This window comes from Stegastes partitus, unplaced genomic scaffold (genome assembly GCF_000690725.1).
Source record: "Stegastes partitus isolate 25-593 unplaced genomic scaffold, Stegastes_partitus-1.0.2 Scaffold9, whole genome shotgun sequence".
Taxonomy (NCBI): Eukaryota; Metazoa; Chordata; class Actinopteri; family Pomacentridae; genus Stegastes; species Stegastes partitus.
Genome location: NW_007577740.1, coordinates 978,628 through 1,000,557, shown reverse-complemented (window position 1 = coordinate 1,000,557; position 21,930 = coordinate 978,628). Strand labels below are relative to the sequence as shown.

The 21,930-nt window shown below is 40.4% G+C and overlaps 1 protein-coding gene across 1 annotated transcript in view; it reads left to right on the top strand.

The window, feature by feature from the left end:
- LOC103359293 (regulator of G-protein signaling 6-like) overlaps positions 1 to 21,929 on the top strand; it is a 100,660-nt gene extending 78,731 nt beyond the window's left edge. The window contains exons 5-17 of the mRNA XM_008284557.1: positions 2,994 to 3,045; positions 5,581 to 5,645; positions 5,869 to 5,945; positions 7,581 to 7,662; positions 7,841 to 7,915; positions 8,227 to 8,328; positions 8,773 to 8,834; positions 13,741 to 13,851; positions 15,177 to 15,302; positions 18,231 to 18,417; positions 19,522 to 19,611; positions 19,928 to 19,981; positions 20,923 to 21,929. Of these exons, the coding sequence (XP_008282779.1) occupies positions 2,994 to 3,045; positions 5,581 to 5,645; positions 5,869 to 5,945; positions 7,581 to 7,662; positions 7,841 to 7,915; positions 8,227 to 8,328; positions 8,773 to 8,834; positions 13,741 to 13,851; positions 15,177 to 15,302; positions 18,231 to 18,417; positions 19,522 to 19,611; positions 19,928 to 19,981; positions 20,923 to 20,973 (1,134 nt within the window). The 3' untranslated portion in view covers positions 20,974 to 21,929. The remainder of the gene's footprint in view (positions 1 to 2,993; positions 3,046 to 5,580; positions 5,646 to 5,868; positions 5,946 to 7,580; positions 7,663 to 7,840; positions 7,916 to 8,226; positions 8,329 to 8,772; positions 8,835 to 13,740; positions 13,852 to 15,176; positions 15,303 to 18,230; positions 18,418 to 19,521; positions 19,612 to 19,927; positions 19,982 to 20,922) is intronic.
- Position 21,930: the final 1 nt, after the last annotated feature.

Below are 21,930 nucleotides of genomic sequence, written 5' to 3'. Positions count from 1 at the left end.
GTTTATGTAGTCCGTAATGCAGTGGGTCAGGCTGCTGACGTCCTCACCGTGGGGGCTGCAGAGTGCTTCCCAGTCTGTTGTCTCAAAGCAGTCTCTGAGCCTAGCGCTGGCCACCTCAGACCACACCTTCACAGACTTCTTCTCAGGTGGTTGTTTATTCACCATGGAGGTGTAGTCTGGGGACAGAAGGACCACATTGTGACCTGAGCGACCAAGCAGGGGGAGGGGGATGAAGTGTATGCATCCTTGATGGTTGCATACAGTAAGTCCAACGTTCTGTTGTCCCTGGTGTGGCAACTCATGTACTGGGTGAAGGTGGGGAGGGCAGAGGACAGTGAAGCATGATTGAAGTCCCCGGAGATGAGGAGGAGGGCTTGGGGGTGCCGGGTCTGTTACTGAAAGACGACATTGTGGATCTTCTCTGTAGCGTCAGCAGCGACCGCCGATGGAGGGATTTACACAGTTATCACGATAACATGTGATAGCTCTCTCAGCATGTAGTATGGGCGCACGCTAACAGTTCAATGTCTTTGGTGCAGAGTTGCTCCTCGACACAGATATGTCCCGGGTTGCACCATCTCTCATTAACAAACATAGCATTTCCCCCTCCTTTCTTCTTACTGCTCTCTGTAGTTTTTCTGTCCACCCGTATGAGCTGAGAGCCATCCAGGGTAACATGATAGTCAGGACAAAGTTCATTCAGCCACGTCTCCATAAAACACATGAGACTGCATTGTCGGTAGTCCCTCTGCAGTCGGGTAAGCACAGAAAGCTCTTCCATTTTGTTGGAGAGAGATCTTACGTTCCCCATGATGATTGCAGTACACATGGTTTGTACTGTCTTTTCCGCATCGGAGCTTCACTCCAGCTCTGCAGCCTCTCCTCCTTCACCATAACTCCACAGGGATCTCCGGTCACTCCACGTAGTGAGGAGGTGAGTGGCTCAGGGCTAACAGCTGCTCCCGAGTGTAAAGATTGGAGCCATGGCTGAACAGGTCTCCCATCGCCGAATCAAAAAGTCTGAAAAGTGGCAAGAAGCAAACAACTAATGCTACGAGGTAAACATCCATTGCTGCACACTTGCCTAATGTCGATGTAACACACAAAGAAAAGGCAAAAAGTACACTAAAACACGCTAAAAGCACTAAAAACGCAGGAGAAAGTACAGAGCTGCTGCCACGCTGCACCTTGCTGGTTTGCTGGCTTGTTGGTTAAATTAAGAGAAGATGATGCTGGTTGGTTTAACTTGGAAAGGACAAGTAATGCCATTTTTCTGCGCTCTTGATGTTCTTGTCAAGTAGCAGTCATTTCCTTTATAACATCCCCATCTTCAACGTAAATTCACTGTAGAGGCTAACATAACCCACATCCACTGGCCTACTTTCTAAGTGCCCATAGAACTGGCGTTACATCCACTAACTACTGTAAGACATTGTTTTGGTGCACTCAGAGTTAATATTGCAGTTGAAGCTGTTGGATTCTGTACACTTTAATGGAAACAGAAAGGATGAAAGAGCCAATTAATGGGTCATTCCTGTTAATGTTCACACCACCTTCTGCCCCTCTACCCTGAGTTCCTGCAGTAGACAGACACTTAATGTCTTAAAAGCTAGAATTTCCAACACTGTCTCTTCTTGTAAATAGATTACAGTTCTGTCTTTCCTCCAATAACCACAACTGCTCTACTTCTTTTGTATCACACATAATCTGACAAAAATTCTTTCTCTTCAGTCTTGATTATTGTGTGAGATACGGAAAAGTCTTATTTTGACTTAAAGGTTAATCTGATTGTTGGGGCATTTACTTGGGCTACATAAATACCCCAATCAGTCCCTGAAGATTACTTTCTCTGTTATGGAATTACAACAAGGCAATCTTGATCTTGATGACAAAAGCCCTGTTCGCTGTCTACAGCTTCTTTTGTACAATGCTGGGATCCTGTGACCCTATTAAAAATGAATGGTGATCTGTTAAAATATTCATCAAGCGAGCAGGGGAAGCAAGTCTGAGTTCAGGCCGAGCAGGCAGCTACCAAAGCCTGACAAGGACGCATAGTGTAGTAGGGTAGTATTCTACAATTAATCTCATCAAGGCACAAAACAGAAACAAAAGTACAATGACAGCACCATCAGAGTCAGATTTAATACGCTGACCTGTTTTATCCTGAATTCACTAATTTAAAAAAGAAAACAATGTTTTCAAATTCCTCATTTAGGAAAGGCAAAGCAGCACGGGGTGAGATTAGAATGATCTTTGTGTAACATCTAGTTGGAGGAGTGAATCCTCACCGATGTAGGAGAAGCAGTTTGTTTAAAGCAGATGGCAGTGCACAACACTGTGCTTTGACCTTGGTTTTCCTCCTTCAAAGTGAAATGGAAGAGAAGACAGGAGAAGAAGGAGGAGGGTCGTCTGTCTCAGCACAAAAGCGTCATGAAGCTAATCACCACTCATTAGCATTTCATTTTGGAGTCAAATTAAGTGCAAGACAAAGAAAAACAAGAAAGATAATAACAATTAACATTACGTGCATAATATCTCTTCTCATTGAACTAAAATACAAATGTTTGTAAAGCTGACCACGCAAGCGATGTCAAATAACAGGTCTCTCAGCATCTGTTCTTTGCCTGCTCTGCCTTCCCATTGTTTATTTTCCAGCTTTGTCTTCTTGTGCACTGTGTTGCTGCAGTACTTTCATGCCTCTGCAGCACCCCAGGGTGCCTCTTACTCGTGGAAAAGTCTGAACAGTCAGCTGTTCTTAATCCATTCAATCCTGATAATAAAAATATTTTGATTGCTCACATAGCAGAGCAAGGCAATCATGTGCACTGCTGTGTCTCAGAGGCAAACAAGTGTCTCGTAAAGGTCATCGTCATCACTGCACTTTTGTCAGATTGTTCTGACTCATAGATTGTGGTCTTTCAGGTTCAGCAGATAATCAGCAGCAATGCATCATGACTTTTGACTCACACATTTTTACTTTGTTTCCCCCTCAGGCACCATATTTCTGGCCATCCAACTGTTGGGAGCCTGAGAACACAGACTATGGTGAGGGACTTCAGGGAATTTCATGACCTTTTTGTAATATTTTTTTTAAACATTTTATCACCTCCGCTGAGGCTATGCCTCCTCGGCAAAAGTAGTTTTTTTTCAGTGCCATCTGTCTGTTTGACTGTCAGCAGGATTGCGCAAAAACTAAAAAGCTAAATGCAATGAAACTTGATGGAGAGGTGAAGCAGGGACAGAGGAAGGAGCCATTAAACTTTGGTGCATGTTTGGAACTCCTTCTTTATAATTGCGATATGGGGCATCAGCCTTGGTGGATGTCTGCACTTTGCAAGTGCACCTCTAGTTCATTTTGTGAACAACATGCTGTGTTTTAAACAGCATTTCTCAGCCATCAAATGTATTAAACAACTTTTAAATAACAATATGATACCAGTGCATGGAGCTAATATATTATAATATTATACTGTATTTGAAATAGCGCTGATACTGTTGTTGATCAATATCATTGATTTAACAGTATAATGTCACACAATATAAAGAATCACTTTATCTAATTTAGATCAGTTCTGTGCCTCATTGGACAATTCTCGTGATGCACATTACCTTTCATAAAATGCTCTTGGTACACTCTTGTACTTGGTACACACAGTCTGTAGATTGAATGCTTATGAGGCATTGGGCTGAGCACAAACTACAGCTTCAACATGAGCAGAATATACATTACCAGCAACAACAGCTGTAGGATTACTGTTCTGGAAATGGATTCTAGCAGTCTTGTCCCAGAGCAGCACCTCAAGAAATGTTCTATGAATTTTGTTTTATTTTCACTAAGCAGCATCAAATTGAAAATAAAAGTACTGCTAATGCAGTGCAGCTGTAGTTAAATATTTGTTGTTTGACTGTAGAGATCACCTTAGATCTGAGAAGAAAAAAAAAAGACTTTGTAGATAATTGTCTTAGTTTCTTCCTGTGGGTTTGGAATGTGGCAATCAATCGCATATTTCACTGTAGGGTTTTGTTTTGATCTAGATATTAGCCGCTCATATGTTTCACTGTCCAATACAGCTGGACATTTCTACATGATTGCAAAATCAGAATCTGTCACAAACTTATAGCTAAATGGCATATACTTGGTTATTTTATTTTATTTAACCTTTATTTTACCAGGTAAGTTAATTGAGAACTGGTTCTCATTTTCAATAATGACCTGGTTATTGAAGGCTGTTCAGTAACGTGCGGTCAGGGGAGGCAGGTGAGGCAGATTGTGCAATCCAAGCGAGGCAGCAGCGACCTGAGCCTCACTTGGATTGCTGCTGTCTGTATGTCGCCAATAACATGGTTCAAACACATTTAGTATATGAACTGATTTTCCATAGTTCAGCTGATGTATATAATAATGTACAGTGATTTTTGTTACCAACGTGTTTCGTGTGCTGAGCGATCACAAACGGCTGAGAAGAGGTTCCAGGTGAGGCAGGCAGTTTTCTTGCCTCATGGCAGGGAGCACTCTGATCCCAGACATGCTTCTTGTGACTCCGCGGCTGCAGAGTAAATGACAGCAAGCTGGACAAGGTACAGTATACAGTTAGCTAGTCAAGTGCAGCGAAGGAAGATCAGGAGACTTTTACAAAAAAGTAACGAATATTTTTGTCCAGAATTAGCGGTGCATGGACTTCATAGGTAAGGGTAAAACCGCAATAACTGAAAAAAAGAAAAAAAAAAGAAAAAAGAAAGAAACATGCTTTTTGTGGGCTACAGCTTGCATGTGTAAATAATGCAGATTTGAAATATAACCCGTAAACTGCTGCCAATCAAATGGCGAATATGCTACTCTGGAGAGTGCATGTATTTGTAAATCAGATTCTGATGAAGTCAGTGCCTCACCAGCCATGAACCTCACTGCACATCACTAAACCACCTATATAATAATTTACTGTGCAATAATATTTTATGCAATAATAACACTTTCATAGGCTTCATGTATTGTGTGACTAACTTTTTTAGTGGTTCCTTCCGCTTCAGCTACAGCTTCTAGCCATAAAATTAGTTCATCAGTCTGCAGTTCAGTAAGGAGTTGTTCATAACTTACTGTAAATTTAATTTCAGAATAATAGTTGTACTGGTTTCTTTCAGTTGGCACACTGGCCTTCAAAACCACATAATAATAAAACCCAGCCTGGCAGTGTAAACACAGTATATATCAGGTTCTGTCTGAGTGTAAATAAGAGCAACCTTCCTCTGAGCTACATACTGAAGCACAACAAACACTGCCCTGTGTTGTGGAGATGAACGGTTGACAGGATTAGTCAGTCAGTGTTCTGCCTCCTGCCTTTCATCCCGTCACAGAGGCACCCATGGCTGGAGTTCAGAGCTTGGCAGTTTAGTGGCTCTTCACACTTTGCCCTATAATCCTGAAACAACAGATACAGTAGGTGGACAGGCAGCTGTGAACTGATCATGCTCCATACCATGGATGGTGAAGTAGGTACGTAGGGAACGAGAGATGCACAGATCAGTGGAGGGAACGAGGGAATACAGATGAATTCCAACCTTTAATCCTCTCTCTGTCCACAGCTATCTACCTGTGCAAGCGGACCATGCAGAATAAGACGAGGCTGGAGCTGGCAGATTATGAGGCGGTGAGCACTCAACTGTTCCTCTGAGCTATTACTTCTTAGTATTGATCTATGTGTCAAGCTCGGGGTTGCAAAAAGCACCCTCTTAAAGGCCAGACAGGTGTGTGTCCGTGATCATATAAGATCTCAATAGCTTCTCAGAGCAGACTCAAACTTTAAAACCCTGAAATGTCTTATGATTTAGTTTTGATATTCTTTTTTTCTTTGTCTATCTTTTCTCTAACAGGAGAACTTAGCCAGGCTGCAAAGAGCCTTTGCCAGGAAGTGGGAGTTTATCTACATGCAGGCTGAGGCCCAGGTCAAGTAAGTGTGCTCTGTTGCTAAGGCAACACATGAAACTACAATGCACGCACTGACGTCATTCACAACCGAGGTTAAAGAAGCACAGTCTCAATGTGACCTCCCATATCATGAGCAGTGATTGTTTCTGACAGACTCCATTAACCCTCCTGTAATCGAGTTTCATGCAAAAATTATCTATCTAGTGTTCTCAGGTCACAGTGGGTCTGCTGCTCTGTGTTTCTTGGGTAGATAGTATGTTAATATTATAATAGAGAGTGAGAACCTTACACACGTATACAGAGAAAGCCAACAAATCTAAATGATTCGCTTTGAGCAGCTCCTTGGTGACAAAGAGAAAAACTCCCTTTCACTGAGAAGAAACCTCCAGCAGAGCCAGGCTCAGGGAGGGCAGCCATCTGCTTGGACCAGGTGTGGTGAGGGTAAAGAGGATAGAGAACAGGACAGCAGACTACACATTAAAGGACAAATATTTCTCTGGAGGTTGGTAAGGCCAGTAACTACACCTCAGAGATGTGTAGCTCTACAGCTTGAGATACCTGCAGAGAGGATAAAACACAAACTACAAGAGAGGGAAGATGCAAAGTCTGTGACATGTATAAAAATGTGTGGAAAGAGAAAGAGAGGAGAGGTGCTCAGTGTATCATGCGAAGTCCCCCAGCAGTCTATGCATATAGCAGCACAGATAAGGGATAGTTCAGGGTCATGTGATCAGCCCTGACTATAAGAGGGGCTTCTTAAGTTTCTTATTCCTTTTTTTATTTGATTCTAGTGGATTCCAAAAGAACTTGTTGCCCCAGAGACCCCTACATGGCCTCTTTCTGTTTGCATGTGATAACTTTTCAATCACTGACTCCAGATAGTCACACAGAGCAATATTCTAATTCCTGTAAACAGTCTAAATAATGTTTTATCTTGTTCTAAAGTAGTAACGATGTGGAAGTCTACTGTTTGAAATACAGCATGTGAAAAATAAAATACAGCAGACCATAGGTTAGTTCAGATGCTGTATGTCTCTGAACGCCTTCTTACAGTGACAACCTGGTGCTAAACTGATGAGCAACTTTTCTGAAAAGTTAGTTTGAAAAGTAGTGAACTACAGTAAAGTACAGCTACCTGAAAAATGTACTTAAGCACAATGCTTCACTTAATGACCGAAGTTATTTTCTACCTTTGTATATTGGGTAAAATATAGGGATACTATATCATTTTTCTATCATAAGAAATGTAACATACATTGGAAAATAAAGAGATCATAGTAAACGCAAAAACATGATGAATGATAAGTATTGTTTCCCATCAACCTTACCTACAGTTCTCCACTGTACTTGCGGTAGATTAGTCTCCAAAACAAACCAGACTGCAACTCTCATCAGGACAAGAGCACAGCAGTATCTGTATTGTACACATAAAAAGGTTGCAAACAGTGTGCACATAGTCACAGACGAGATTGTGTCAGAAGGGTGCAATGGCAATGTTGGAACCTTCTGAGCTTCAATATTACAAAAAACCCCTAGGAGACTTTCCTACACTTTACCCTGCCGCTCAGCTTCTCATCTCTCAGGCCTGATCGAATGCTACATGAAATGCTGAATCTTGGAAAGGTGTATTTCTCACAGCGGCTCATCTCATCTGCAGGATCGACAGGAAAAGGGATAAATCTGAGAGGAAGATCCTTGACAGCCAGGAGAGAGCCTTCTGGGACGTCCACAGACCTGTGGTAAGCCGCTGTCTGTATGTGAGACTGCAGCTGCCCACCACATTTTTCCATCTACATTCTCTCTCGTTCCTGCCTTTCTGCAGGTTTTGTTGGGTCTGTAAAAAAATAAATAAATAAAAACCTGAGGTGTGATATTTAAAATCTGGAATCATATTGTTTTACTTGTTTTTTTCTCCAGCCTGGATGTGTCAACACCACAGAGATGGACATCAGGAAATGTAGACGCATGAAGAATCCTCATAGAGTTAAGAAGGTAAAAGCTTAGATAAAAAGAGCATGACACTAACCCTTATGAAGCTTTCTTTCCTTTTTAGGTCCCCTTTTAAAAGTGGCTTGATAAAATATTCATTTACTGATATGCATGTAAAACCAATGTACATATTCAAGCACTGTTTCTTTTTTTATAATCAGTGGCCACAACTTAAAAACTTAATAACATCAAAATTAAGGCTAAAATTTCCCCTTTAATTTTTGACAGTGCAGTGTGGCAGCTTTGCACACTATAAGAAAATAATACTCCTTCTCTTTACTCCTTGTTCCATCGCTTGTCTTTCATCGGCCCAGTCAGTGTATGGTTTGGCAGAAGAGGGAACACAGTCTCAAAGTCCCGTTCAGACTCCCTCGCACCACTGCAGGAAAGGCACCAAGGAGGATGTGGAGAAAGAGGTACGTTTGTCCAAATGTTGTACATGATTGAAGAATAAGTCATATATTGTAAACTCACACAATAGAAGATGTCAATATTAGTGATGTGTCTGCTTGTTAATCCACAAGCATTTTACACTAGTTTTCAAAGCCACAGGCCCATTACAGAGAAGACTGACAACCTTTGTACTGCATTTTATGTTGTAGAAATTTAGCATGAAATCTGCTGTATAGCTTTCTGGCACAAACAGATTTCAATTATGAGAAACAGCAGCAACAGCTCTGCCTCTGACTGAGATAGACCTTGTCAACCAACTCAGACATGTTCAGTTATTATGGTTATAATGAGGTACTTCTTTGGTGCGACTGAACATCAAATTCAAAGCACTTATTGGACTATTTCTTGCTGTTCTGTTACAAAAACCAGCAGAAACAAACCCTAACTCCTGTTGTTTCCTCTTTCAGATCCTATTTCTTAACCAACAACTAGATCGTCACTGTATGAAGATGTCCAAAGTTGCTGAAAGGTAGATGCAGCTCACCTCGCACACACGTTAAAAATGCAGCATATTCTGGAAAGTATATTGAGTTTTTTGTGACACATAAAGAGGCTGCTTTTCCTATCTGCTGTACTGTCTCTGCTCAAAATATTAATACATAATAATTACATAGTGGCTTTTTAAGACATCTAAAGACGCTTCACAAAGTAGTCAAGAACACACAAAAATAAATAAAATATAGTGGAGACAGGAGCATCTACAAAGGGGATTATAAGTTGTAGGCTGTGTTAAAAAGATGTGTCTTTCTGGATTTCTTCAATATGGAAAGTGAGGAGGATTTTCTGATGCTTTTGGGGAGTGAGTTCCAGAGGGTGGGAGCAGCAATGGAGAAAGCACTGTCACCCCAGGTCTGGTATTTGGTCCGGATGGGGAGGAGGTAGGAGGTTAGTATCAGCATAACAGAGGGTGCTAGTATGCCAGTGAAGAAGTTCAGTCAAGTATGGGGGAGCTAGATTATGTAGAGCTTTGTAGGTGATATGGAGGATTTTGAAGTGGATTCGCTGGGGGTCGGGGAGCCAGTGGCATTTGTGAAGGATAGAGGTAATGTGATCATGGTGGTGTGAGAGTGGGTGAGCAGGCGGGCAGCAGAATTGAATGTATTGAGTGTTTTGAATGATGTACCATAGAGAAGACTGTTGCAGTAGTCAAGTTTGGATGTAATGAAAGTGTAGATGAGAGTCTCTGCAGCTGAAAGGGGAGGGATGGACAGAGGTGGGCAATGTTTTAGATGTGGAAGGAGACGGTTTTAGTGATGTGCTTGCTATGTTTGTCAAAGGAAAGGGTCTGGTCAAAGATGATGCCTAGATTTCTGATGTGAGGGGAAGGGAGTACAGTGGAGCTGTCGATGGTGAGGAAGAAGGTGTGGATGGATTTGTTCAGTGATTTTAGTGTTTTCTGATTTGTTACAGTTTAGTTTGAGGAAGTTTGTTTGCAGCCAGGACTAATTCCTATGATGTAGTTAGTGAGATTTGAATGAGTAACAGTGGTGATTGTTTTGTTGGAGGTATAGAGTTGGATGTCATCAGCAAAACTGTGAAACTGGAGTCTATGACGGCAGATTAAGTAGCCAAGGGGGAGCATTTCGAGGACAAAAAGGAGGGGGCCAAGAACTGAACATTGGTGAATACCTTGAGAGAGGTTACAAAGCTAACAAATCTAAATGATTCGTTTTGAGCAGCTCCTTGGTGACAAAGAGAAAACTCCCTTTCACTGAGAAGAAACCTCCAGCAGAGCCAGGCTCAGGGAGGGCAGCCATCTGCTTCGACCAGGTGTGGTGAGGGTAAAGAGGATAGAGAACAGGACAGCAGAGAGAAAACAGACCAGATGGTGAGAACATCAATATCAGCCCAATAAAATGACAAAAATATATATTTTACCCACTGAAACCTGTGATTATTTGAACACAAAATCCATTATAGTTTTTTTCATCATAAACAGTTCAGTCACTTTGTTAAGCAGGTAATCCGTGCATTTCACTTCCAACAATAAATCCTGTTTATCGCCATGAAGGCTAATGCTGAAAGTCGGGTCTGTCCAGTCGTGCTTCTGCTGTAAGTAATTAGGGCTGGGAATGTCCGCTTGCTTAACTGACAACAACCAAAAAACTAATACTTTCACAATAAAGTTGTACCTTGTGCAGGTCGCTACAGACAGGAACCGCGAGCTAAGCTCTCTGACCATCCAGTCAGAGGACGTGGAAATGCTGACGTTATCGTAGGCCAGCTCGTTGGCCCTGGGACCACCAACTCTCAGTCTGATTGGTTAAAGCTACAGTTTTATTACAATGAATTTAAAGCTACAGGTCCCTGCACTTTTCATTCTGAAGGGCAGATTTCTGTGACCCTGGCAACACTTGATGGCTGAAATATGAATGGATCAAAGCTCCAATATAAACATACACTGCTGGAAGCACCACAGCCCAGAGACACGCTATGAAATGAAGAGAATAGACGATTGGAAATAAGGTCAAAAGATTAATGGGAAAATTTTACAACGTAAGTCAGCGATTCTGATAGAGTTTAGGCCAGCAGAGAAGGTCTTGCTGGCCCTGATGGCACACGACTGCACATGAATATGTTGTGTATGTATCAGCCCCTCTCTCAGTGTGGACACACTCTGGATCCTGCTGCTGTTTGAAATCAAAGAAAAGGAGGCAACATTCTACACTTGTTCATTCAGTGTGACACAGTGTCTGATAGTGAATTTCAAGGGTAGTGTATGAGTTGGTGTTGCTATGAAATTAAAGGCGCGCTGAAAGGATGGAGGTACTTTTGAAAACCCATCTGAACTTGTGGTTGGACGATGTGCAGAAGCCTAGTTCCCACTCATCCATCCATCCATTAGCTACACCTGATTCATCCCGTATAGGTTTGCGGGGGCTGCAGCCTTTCTCAGCTGACATTGGGTGAGGGGAAGGGTACACCCTGAACCAGGCCATTATAGAGCTAACATGAAGAGACAGACAGCCATGCACACTCACACTCACAGCCAATTTAGAATTGCCAAAGAAGCTACCTTGCAGTCTTTGGACTATGGGAAAAAATCTGAGCACCTGGAAAAAGAACCCCACACAGGCAGCAGGCAAACTACAGACACAAAGGCACCAGACAACACATCAGGTTCCAGTGTAGGATCTTGCTGTGAGCTGAACTCGTGCCACTCCTAGTTTTCCCTTACACTGAATTGTTTTAGCCAGATTTTTTTTCTCTTTTTTAAAAACAAAACAAAACAACATATTCGAGAGACATTTTGTTCTTTATTGTATTTTAGTGTTGAATTTGCACAATGCCCAGTCACTTGAAAAAACTACATGAAAAAAATAAGCTTTTCTGTGGCAAAGGTGGTTGAATTTAATTGAATGAATACGATCAAAGAGTATATAAATTGAATATCAATTGCTTCATAAATGTTATATTCATCATAGGGGTATTGTGTTCGATCTGGATTACACTGTGCAGGTTAGTGTTCATCCTGCGTGGTGCAAAACTTACAAAAGTCATATGTATTCATTTTTGTGTTGAGCTTACTGTCTGACCTTCAAGCGAGTCCTATCCTGGTGTCTGTCAGGACTGACATTACTTCCCAACAGAGCAGAAAAACGGTGATTACTGCTTGCTGTTCCACTGCTCTGCTTCTGTGACCCTTTAACCTCCAGACTTAAAGCGCTGAACTGACTTTAATTGGTACTCCACAGGGCAGAAGGTTTAGGGCCTTAAACCAAGCACTAAAGGAAATAACATGGCAAACAAAGGCAATCCTGTTGGACAATAACATTAACTGGTATCATTTACGTATTTCTTAATTACTTAAGAATAATCTGTCAAATAATCACTTTCTGGGTCAGTAAGCCTGTAATGCTCTGCAGACTGGAAGTTCTGGCTCACTTAAAATATGATTGAACTGCTGTTGAAACAAGTCAGCTGCTGCATTAAACACATTATAAATGAGTTGAGTGAAGCACTACAGATAGAAAACCACATCCTGTTATAAGAGACTGCAGACAGCAAAGTCTGGCAATTGAGTAAAAGCAAATCAAACTGCTTTTTTGCTTGAAAAATGTACTTCCTGGCTGGTAAATTTCACAAAGCACTGCACATGAACATCTGAACACACTGAGCCCAGTCTGCAGTGGATGGTGTTCGTGCTGTCTCTGTCCGTGGTCCTGACACTTGCTTTCTGCATGGCTGCTCCATCCATTAAACTGTATCCATCCATGAGGACCCTACATGGGTTTGTCACTTCGGCTTTATGTGATAAATAAATGTATACCCCAGTGTTTATGATTCATCCATGCTTTAGGCGTTTAAAATTGTGTCTAATCGTTATTTAATTTAAAGCCTTCTGATGTCTCTTTAGCTTCAAATGCTACAAAAAATCTCCAAAGGCTCCAACAAAGTATGTTTTTTAAGAGTTTCTCTTCTTTTGTGCAATATTAATGAAACCAAAGGGATGCCATAATTAGACCGTGTTATTAAGTATAATCAGAACTTGTGAGCTAGTTGAACTATCAAACAGAACAGTGCTGAGCTTCTAAATTTATTGCTTCCTGTGACAGAAGAAGTGCTGAACAGATTTTATTTTAGCTCCTCTAAAAACTACATGAATTGATGTGATCTGTGGGTTTATAATATGTATTTATTGATACAAATGTGTGTTTTTTCAGGAACAAATCCAATACAATAACATTTTTTTTGTGTCAAAATTGAGAATAGAAAATAAAAAACTCCACCACAACAGTAACTAAAAAGAGAACTGTTCAATGTTTATCTATCAGTGTTTAAATTAACAATGTTCTAAGGAAAGTCAAGTTTGAATAAATGACAATAATTTTAAAAAATAAAAATGCTGAATATCTAATCTGATAGTTGACCAAACTGATAACTGGTGGACCTGTGGTATTCAAATGTGTTACTGCTGCAGTACAGATACTTTAAATATTGTATGTTGTATGACATCGATGGAGGGATTGTCCAATGGCTAACGTCCTGTAGGACGGAAACCATGTTGTGTTGGAATAAATTCAAGTGTTGTTTAAACTGTATCTGTATCTGTCGCTTTGGATAAAAGCGTCTGCTAAATGAAACTGTAGAATTGTAAACTGTGAGTGAGAGAACCTTTTCTACTTTACAGCATCTCTCAGTCCATGTGTATCCCACACTTTTAAACAAAAGTAGATGTTCTGATCTGGGCTTTGATGATTTTTGTCTGAACTTCTGAAAATGACAAATTCACAATTTACACTTTATGAAAATAAAGGATTTACTGTTAGAAAGGCTTCAATGTGTAACGACTGTATTTTTGTCTGGAAAAGTTGTGGTCTGACCTTGTCCTGTGCTCTGTGCTGTGTGTGTTCATGTGTGTCTGTGTGCGTCAGTCTCATAGCCTACACTGAGCAGTACATGGAGTATGACCCATTTGTGACAGCACCAGAACCATCCAACCCCTGGACCAGCGATGACCCCTCCTTCTGGGATCTGGAGGCCAGGTACAAAACCAGAAACCACATCAGTTTCACTTTCTTAGCCAGTGAACCTTTAAGCCTTTTTCATTGAATACATTTAAATTCAAGTCACATACAGCAATTATACATGTCTGTTATCAACACATATCTCCTCTTTTGGGGATTTCCTCATTTGATACTAAAGCTGTGGTTAGAGTTTACAGCGAAATGCATCTCGGCCTAATTGTGTCCTCTTTCCATAACTCATGCTGGGATGTCACAACGTTTCATTCATTTTGTGTTTCAGAAAATCACTATAAGTCAAATAGTCATTTTTCTGGTTATTTACGAATATAATTTGCTTATGCAGACAAGACGGCCGTGTAGAAATACATGAGAACTCATGTACAGTATGATCAGTGTTTTATGTAACCCAGCATTGATTAAAAGTATGGAAATCTGGAAGGTATGTTTTATATTTATTCATAAAGTGTATAAATTAAGCTTAAGATAATTAGTTAAATGGCATAGGATAAGTACAAGTTCACATATAGCAACAGTGTCCTTCTACTCAAAAGCCTGTAGTTTCTTTCTTTAGGCTGCAGGTTCTGGGTCAGTATTGTTCACGTTCCTAAAAAGACACAGGTTTCTGATTTTTTATTGATTTTTTATTTATTGATATTTTTTTTGTCTAATGTCTAATTGTATTATTTAAGTGGGAAAACCTTTTCATCATTATATGTTGTATCAGTATATCAGACTGAGACAGAATAAACACTACAGGATGTTTACAGATCTTACTTTACAGGTCTTCATTAGTGTGAGTCAGTGATTTTCTGACGTAGTGAAGGAAAGTAATTTAAAGAACCAACTGCAATTTTTGTGTTACAGTCAGTTCTGGACAATGACAACTTATTGACCTACAGACTGAGTTGTTATAAAGAGATACAAAGGTAGTGAGGAAAGTGGCCACTGAGCTCCTGATCTGCCTGAAATATGCAGGAATTACCCAAAGCAGACATATAATCATTGTGCCTAATGTAGCTTAATAATTCATCTGAATTGATTAATTGCAAGACAAGACACAATATCCTCCACAGACATTAAAATAAGTGGATTTCAGATGAACATTGCCGCGGTGTTTTAGACACCAACGTCAACGTTTTCAGACATTCCAGGCACAAATCTGACTTAATGATGAAAAGATTTATTCCTTCCTCTATATTCATTGTCAGCGCTCCCCACGTTGTGTGTCTCATCACCGTCTCCCTGTAAATGAATCTCTCCTAATGTCATTTGAATCTTGACCTTCCTGAAGTAGTTGCAGGTGGATTTTTATGATCTCCTCCATCCTCTCCTGTCTCACTCAGTAAGGAGCCCAGTCAGCAGCGGGTTAAGAAATGGGGTTTCTCTCTGGAGGAGGCGCTGAAGGACCCGGCAGGACAAGAGCTTTTCCTCAAGTTTCTGGAGTCGGAGTTTAGCTCAGAAAACCTGAGGTGAGTGTGAAACATCTTTCAGTTTCCAACATACTGATACTGCACAGTGTACCTGCTTGTGACTCCTTTAACAGTGAAAAGCTTGCTGCTTGTTAAACCTAAAGGGTTTGAGGTAAAGAAAGCTTCTTCTGTATTATGAATCCAACTCACTGACATGTCGTTCATCTGGTTAATATGAAGCTGTTCAGCAGAACGTTTTTGCGTTTTCGCTTGTGACACTGTGAGGAGAGTCAAGCAGTCATTAAAAAAGGTTTCACTGCTGTTTGTTTTTGGTATCCGTATTGTTTCAACCTACCATTTTAAACAACTTGCACACTGTAAAGGAAGAGAAACAATTAAGTGAAGATTTGCCAGATCACAGTTACCTGAAACCTTGAACTCACAAAGAACCATAGAAAGATAATGGGCATGAAGACTAAATTCCCAGAAAACCAAGAATAGGAAAAGGGATCCTGTTGAGCTACATCGTTATACAGATTATCTTCTCACTTGGAGGTATAATTAATTTCTGATTTTGCTCAGCAAGATACATCTGTAACTGTTTTCCGTAAGCGCGTTTAACATGGTGAAACATTCAACAACGAGAAAAAGGAAGGGTAGAAAAAAAGATGATGAAATGCAGCTTCAGTCGCTGCTGTTGGGGGATGGAGTATAAAAACCGCAGCGGAGTACAGAAGAACAATACTAGAGGGGAAAATAAATGAGTTGGAACCGACAAAGAATTTAAACAATGTTGGATGTGTGGTAGTATTTGTTAAATGTAAAATTCAGAAAATATCACTCCAATGTTATGTGCTGTTAGAGAGAACAGTCAGTTAACACAGGACCGAACACAGGGAGGATCAGCTCGCTGGTACTGGTTAGCTCTTGATGCTTTGTTTAATCTGTCAATATTAATAATTGATGCTTATTTATACTTTTGTTTAAATAGTCAGACTGCAGTATTCCTTTAAATCACTGTTTCTGAAGGGCAGAACATGCAACATTTGTACTCTCCATGCAAGACATACATTTTTGCGAGCAGTTTATTGATGTTTTTTCACATTTTCAATCACTGTGAGTTGATTTTTTTTTTTACTGCAATATAAAGTCCTGCACATCTCTGGAAACAGCACGATCATGGCTGGAAGAAGACTAAAATTGTTACTTATTTTGCCTTAAATCATAAAATGATCAAATGATCTCAGCTGTGGCTTGCATCAAGGATCACAGATTTTTATTTTTTCACTTTCTATTTTTATTACAGGATCTGCTGCAAATCATTTATTTTTGTAAAGTTTTTAGAATAAAGACTTCTGTGATGAAATATCATGATTTAATGTGGTTTATTTTCCTGAAGGAACTGCATGTCACGCATGGTTAGTTCCAGAACTGTCAGAAAGTTGAAAATCTGATGGTTCTTGTTGCTTTTACAGTCCCTGGGTGTGATTTTTATTTATTTATTTATTTTTTTTATTTAGGCCACTGACAGATTTTAGGGTTCAGAGGGTTAATGAAACACAATGTGCTGTCCTGCTGCTCTACTCTCTTGCTAGTGTCATAGGCAGCCTGCTGATAAAACAGCATCTCCTTAATGCTGGTCATGTCTAGAAACTGCTGGAATTTCACAAAGTGTGCATGGTTTGTATGTTTGTTTAAGCAGCTCTCTTCTAAATTAATAAGGCTGTTGATTTGGTAGTTGTTGTTTCTTGATTCGCAGTACAAATATTAAATTCATCCTTCATGTAGACATACAGCTACAGATGCACACTGCATCATGTTTTAGCCCTTTATGCACCAGAGCAGCAATAAGAAGGTGATTTTATAATGTGTGAGTGAGGGAGAGAGCAAGCATCTCTGAGAGCTATAGCAAGAAAGAAGGAGAAACGTGTCGGGAATGAAAGTGAGGGGATGAAGTGATAGTATTGAGGTTGTTGATATCTCTGAGCCAGAGGGAGATAAAACACTGAAAAATACACACAAACAGAAGGAGAGAGCATTCACACATATCACGTTCACCCTCTGGCTTTCCCAGCAGCCTCCTCAGCCCTATCTCTCCCTCTGTCTTGCTTTCTGTCTCTGGACCTTTAATTGCTTTTGGTTTTATGAGGCAGCTTTCGGAGGAGAAAGAGAGGGTGGCAGTGAGGGAGAGAAGCAGGCCCCCAGAGCTTCATCTGTATGTTCCTAAACCAGTTCACAGATCAATATAGATACAAACTAATATCAGAGGCAGCCAGTCAGTTGCTCTCTGCTGCCTCTGCTGTTTAACACAACTCAGTCTCACTGCAGTTTGTGTGTTTCTGCTCTAAAAACATCAGTTTTACACCTCAGTCATTCTCATGTTAAATATTAAAACTGTATGTTTTTAAAAGAGTCCTCCAACATCTGGAAGATTCACATCTTCACAAGTACCAAGAAAACAGCACCTAATGCGTAGGATCTTCTAACCACATAGATGATGTGGATATTCTTTGTCCTTCCTTGTTCTTGCAACTTGTTTTGTGCTGTTCCACCTTAACATCTCACTGCTTCTTGACTCACATGTTTCAAACATTCCAAATCACAACATTGCAACCGCTGACACCGTTGCCTTTATTTGGTTGATTTGTTCTCACCTTAGGCAAGACAACAAACATCTAACATGAGGTTGATGACCTGTTCTGGACATTTTCCTTGATGTTTGCTGAAAGAAACGGAGACTCAATTGCGCAACCATCATTCTATCACTTCTGATCGTTATTTGACTAGTTACAAGTAATCCAACATTAATCATTCAGAATATAGACATCAATTCAAAAGGCAAAAGAAATGCTTTATATCACCTTAATAAAAAAAAAAAAAAATAGAAAAGGGTACGAATTTTATTTACAGTCAGCACAAAACATGGGCTTCTAGCAGTCTGTAAGTCCAAACATTTACTGATGTGTATTTGAATTTGCACCGTTGCAGGTTCTGGCTGGCGGTGCAGGACCTGAAGAGGATGCCCCAGCAGGAGGTTGGACAGAGGGCTCAGGATATCTGGGCAGAGTTCCTGGCAGAGGGAGCACCAAGCTCCATTAACCTGGACTCTCACAGCTACGAACGCACCAGCCAGAACCTGAAGGACCCCGGACGATACAGCTATGAGGACGCACAGGTGCTGTGACTATACAGTAAATGATTTGCTCTACAAGGATGTATTTTGTAATTTAATATAAAGTGAGTGTTAAAAAAACAACAACCAAAAAAACCACAGAAAATATGAATACTGTAGAAGCAGGGATGCAGTGATAGAAACTTCCATTTGGATCACGATTTTGATGTCTCACAAGTTCGAAATGGCCTGATCTTATGATTATTAATACTCACAATTTCTACAACAACTGAAATGTTCCTGCCTATTTTCATCTGCCCGTTTATCCACTTCTATATATCCAAACTGCAAAATACACAATTTCCATTCCATGTTGAGGAGCTAAAGTTGCAAATCATCACATTAAGTCGTACAAAAGTTAAGTCTAAAAGCAGCTGTTGGGTTGTATTCAGCACTGTTTACAGGCTGAGCTTTGTGTTGAGTAAACAGGCTACTGGCTCCAGCATCATAGTCAACATACAGACATAAGTCTTTTTGTCTTCCCATCAGTCTCTCTGCAAAGAAGCAAATGTGTGTTCCCCAGAATGTCAACAAATTCCCTGAAAAACGTGTCATTTTCATTTTCTGTGCATCGGGATTTCTCATCTTCATGTCAAAGGAACTAAATAGGCACACTGTCCATAAGAGGCTCTGATCTACGTGCCACTTTGTATCTCCCTTTCAATATATATTTTCAAGTGATCTGCATCAAGATGCCTCTTCAGAACCTCTTTGTCTGTCCAGCGTGTCTGTCTTACATGCCTCACCTGAATCAACTAATGGCTTTATATTTTGGAGTGATTTCTAGAGGAAACATCCGGCTCAAGGATAGATGTGGACAGAGGGAAGACAGAGGTGTTGTAGGATGTGTGGTGTCTATTACATGTTCTCTACTCTTACAGGCTTATAAGGGAACAGGGAAATAATGACAACTTGGCAATGTGCGACAACAATTTTATCCCTCTGAGACTGTCAAGTTTAGTTTACTGTGCTTCAGCTTGCAAGTTTAGAACATCATTAGCACAGAGCCACATACATCCAGAGGAGAGAAACCCTCCTCGTCCTGCTGGTAAAAAATATGAATTTCTCTTTTATTCTCTCTGTGTGTCCATCTGTCTGTCTATTTAGGACCATATCTACAAGCTGATGAAAAGCGACAGCTACGCACGTTTCTTGCGCTCCAATGTATACCAGGATCTGCTTATGGCAAGGAAGAAAGTATGTGTGTTTAAAATAGCTGTATTTTGTCTAAACTAACTGCAGATAGCATTGGTAACTGAAGGCTGCCTTGTACAGACGTATTAATGAGACACAATAAGGGATGCACAACATTCATGGGCTTTACGTTAATTAAATTGTGTTGACAACAACACAAGGTTTTCCAAAGCAGATACAAGAATTACACACAAGCGTAATCTGCAAAAAATAAACATGATTGGAATCTTGTGTAATTTTGGACTTTGAACTGATTCTTATATGTGAATTGTGTGACAGATAAATGTTTTTTTTTTAAAATCTTTTCTGTACCCTGTAGCCTGAGATGGAGCAGGGGAGGCGCACCTCTCTGGAGAAGTTCACTCGCAGTGTGGTGAGTGTCCCACTACCGCTGCTTTGAAATCTTCAAACTGCATTCAGTGCAATGTATATGATTTTAACACTCAATACAACAATATCATTACAGAAAACAACTATCTGCTATGTAAAGATACACTAGTTGTGGAGTAATGATGTCCTGGGTACATCTGTGTCTGTTTCCACTCGTGGCTCTGCTACAGAAAAAGAAATTATTAGACCGACTCATTATTCATGTGTTTGTCACAAAGTTGCTTTATCCATTTTCACTGTGATAATCCTGAATGCTGCAACATCAATTTAAATGTAAAGTTTTGATGCCTGTACTCAGTAATTTTCTTCCTTCATGAAGGGATGTGTTCTTTTTCTTAATACTGATTTCAAGATATGGTGCCAGTGCACAAACTCATTTGTCCAGCTGCATGACTGAACAAGCACTTGCTTGTAGCAATATTGTAGAAACGCTGAAGGATAAATTCAGAAAAGAAAGCTTTTACAATTATAGCTAAGGGGATTAACGCATTTCTGGCATCCACACTGTTGGCTTTACAGGTCTGAGCTTTACTGCTCTGTGGCAGTTTTTATTATTTTCACTTCAACACCTGAAGCCACTTGAGTGCAGACGTGCAACATAGCAAAACAAACAATGCATCTCACTGCAGACACATTGTGAGCATCAAATGTAAATATCAGTGTATGTTAGTCTTACTGGACTTAACATGTTGAGCTAATAGCTTCATCTTGCATCCGTCGTCGTATTACTGCTTTTTAATTCAGTTACTGGCAATCTTTTTGTAATATATTTGACTTTCCCCACTTAATGTTTTTTGCAGACAGGGCTTTTCTTTTCTTTCACTCTTCCTCCCACTGTGCTCTTTCTAAATCCTCAGGAAAGCTGAGTTGATGGCATTTTGACAGCTGTCACCCTTACCTCCCTTGCACTCTGTTTCCTCTCAGGGCAAGTCTCTGACGGGCAAACGACTGACGGGCCTCATGCAGTCATCCTGACAAGGCCTGGATCCAGAGTAGGAGGAACCATACCCAAAAGAGCTGCTTACCCGTGGGTAGTAGGTGGAGAAGGACCCTGGGGTGTGTGGGTGTGGCTGAGGGAGGCGCATGAGGGTGCCAAACAAGCTTAGACCGCCGAGTGGAATGCGACCACGTCTGAAACTCACTTGATCAGTTCAAGAGGACCGACAGCATGCAATAAGTCACCAGACCTGACACCGAGACAGTGCTGTTACAGTGTAGATGATAAACAATGCTACTCTTCTTAGGAGGTTTCTACTCAAAAGCCTGAACCAAACAAGGCCAGGCACAGTCGCTTCTCTCTATCTACTATATACACATCATGTCAATATGGTAGCTGAAGAGGCTCTTGCTTTACTTTCAGTGATATAAACATGGAATGCTTGAATGCCTTGATTAAAGTCAAAATGAGACTTAGATTAATGCTGTAGCCAGCTGTTTTATCTCACGTCTTTCACTAGGAAGGTATAAGGGAAGGAGGGATGGGAGGGTTTCCAGTAAACATTCACACTAGAACTGATGGTGGACTGCCTTCTTTTCATCAAATGAGCTTTTAGATCAACTTACTGTTGTATGACACAAGATATGCCTCTGTATGTCTAATACTGCTTTAGCTGGTTCCAGTGTGTACTCACATTTAAGATCATTCTCAACACAAAGCAAAATGCAGTTTTATCATTTAGACATCTGAGTAAATCAGACATCACTTGACCTTTAAACATTCTTGGCACTCAGAAGTGAAACTGTGTCATAAAAAGGTAAGTTGATCACTTTACATTACTTTAAATGAGTGAGTGGATGACATGTGAGGCTTTATTCTATCTTCTAAACATTCCACTTCAGGGTGCCACAATAAGGTTTAGTGGGCTGACTTCTAATCATTCTCCACCTTATGTAAAGAGGACCATGAAAATAAAAGAGGAATGCACAAAAAAG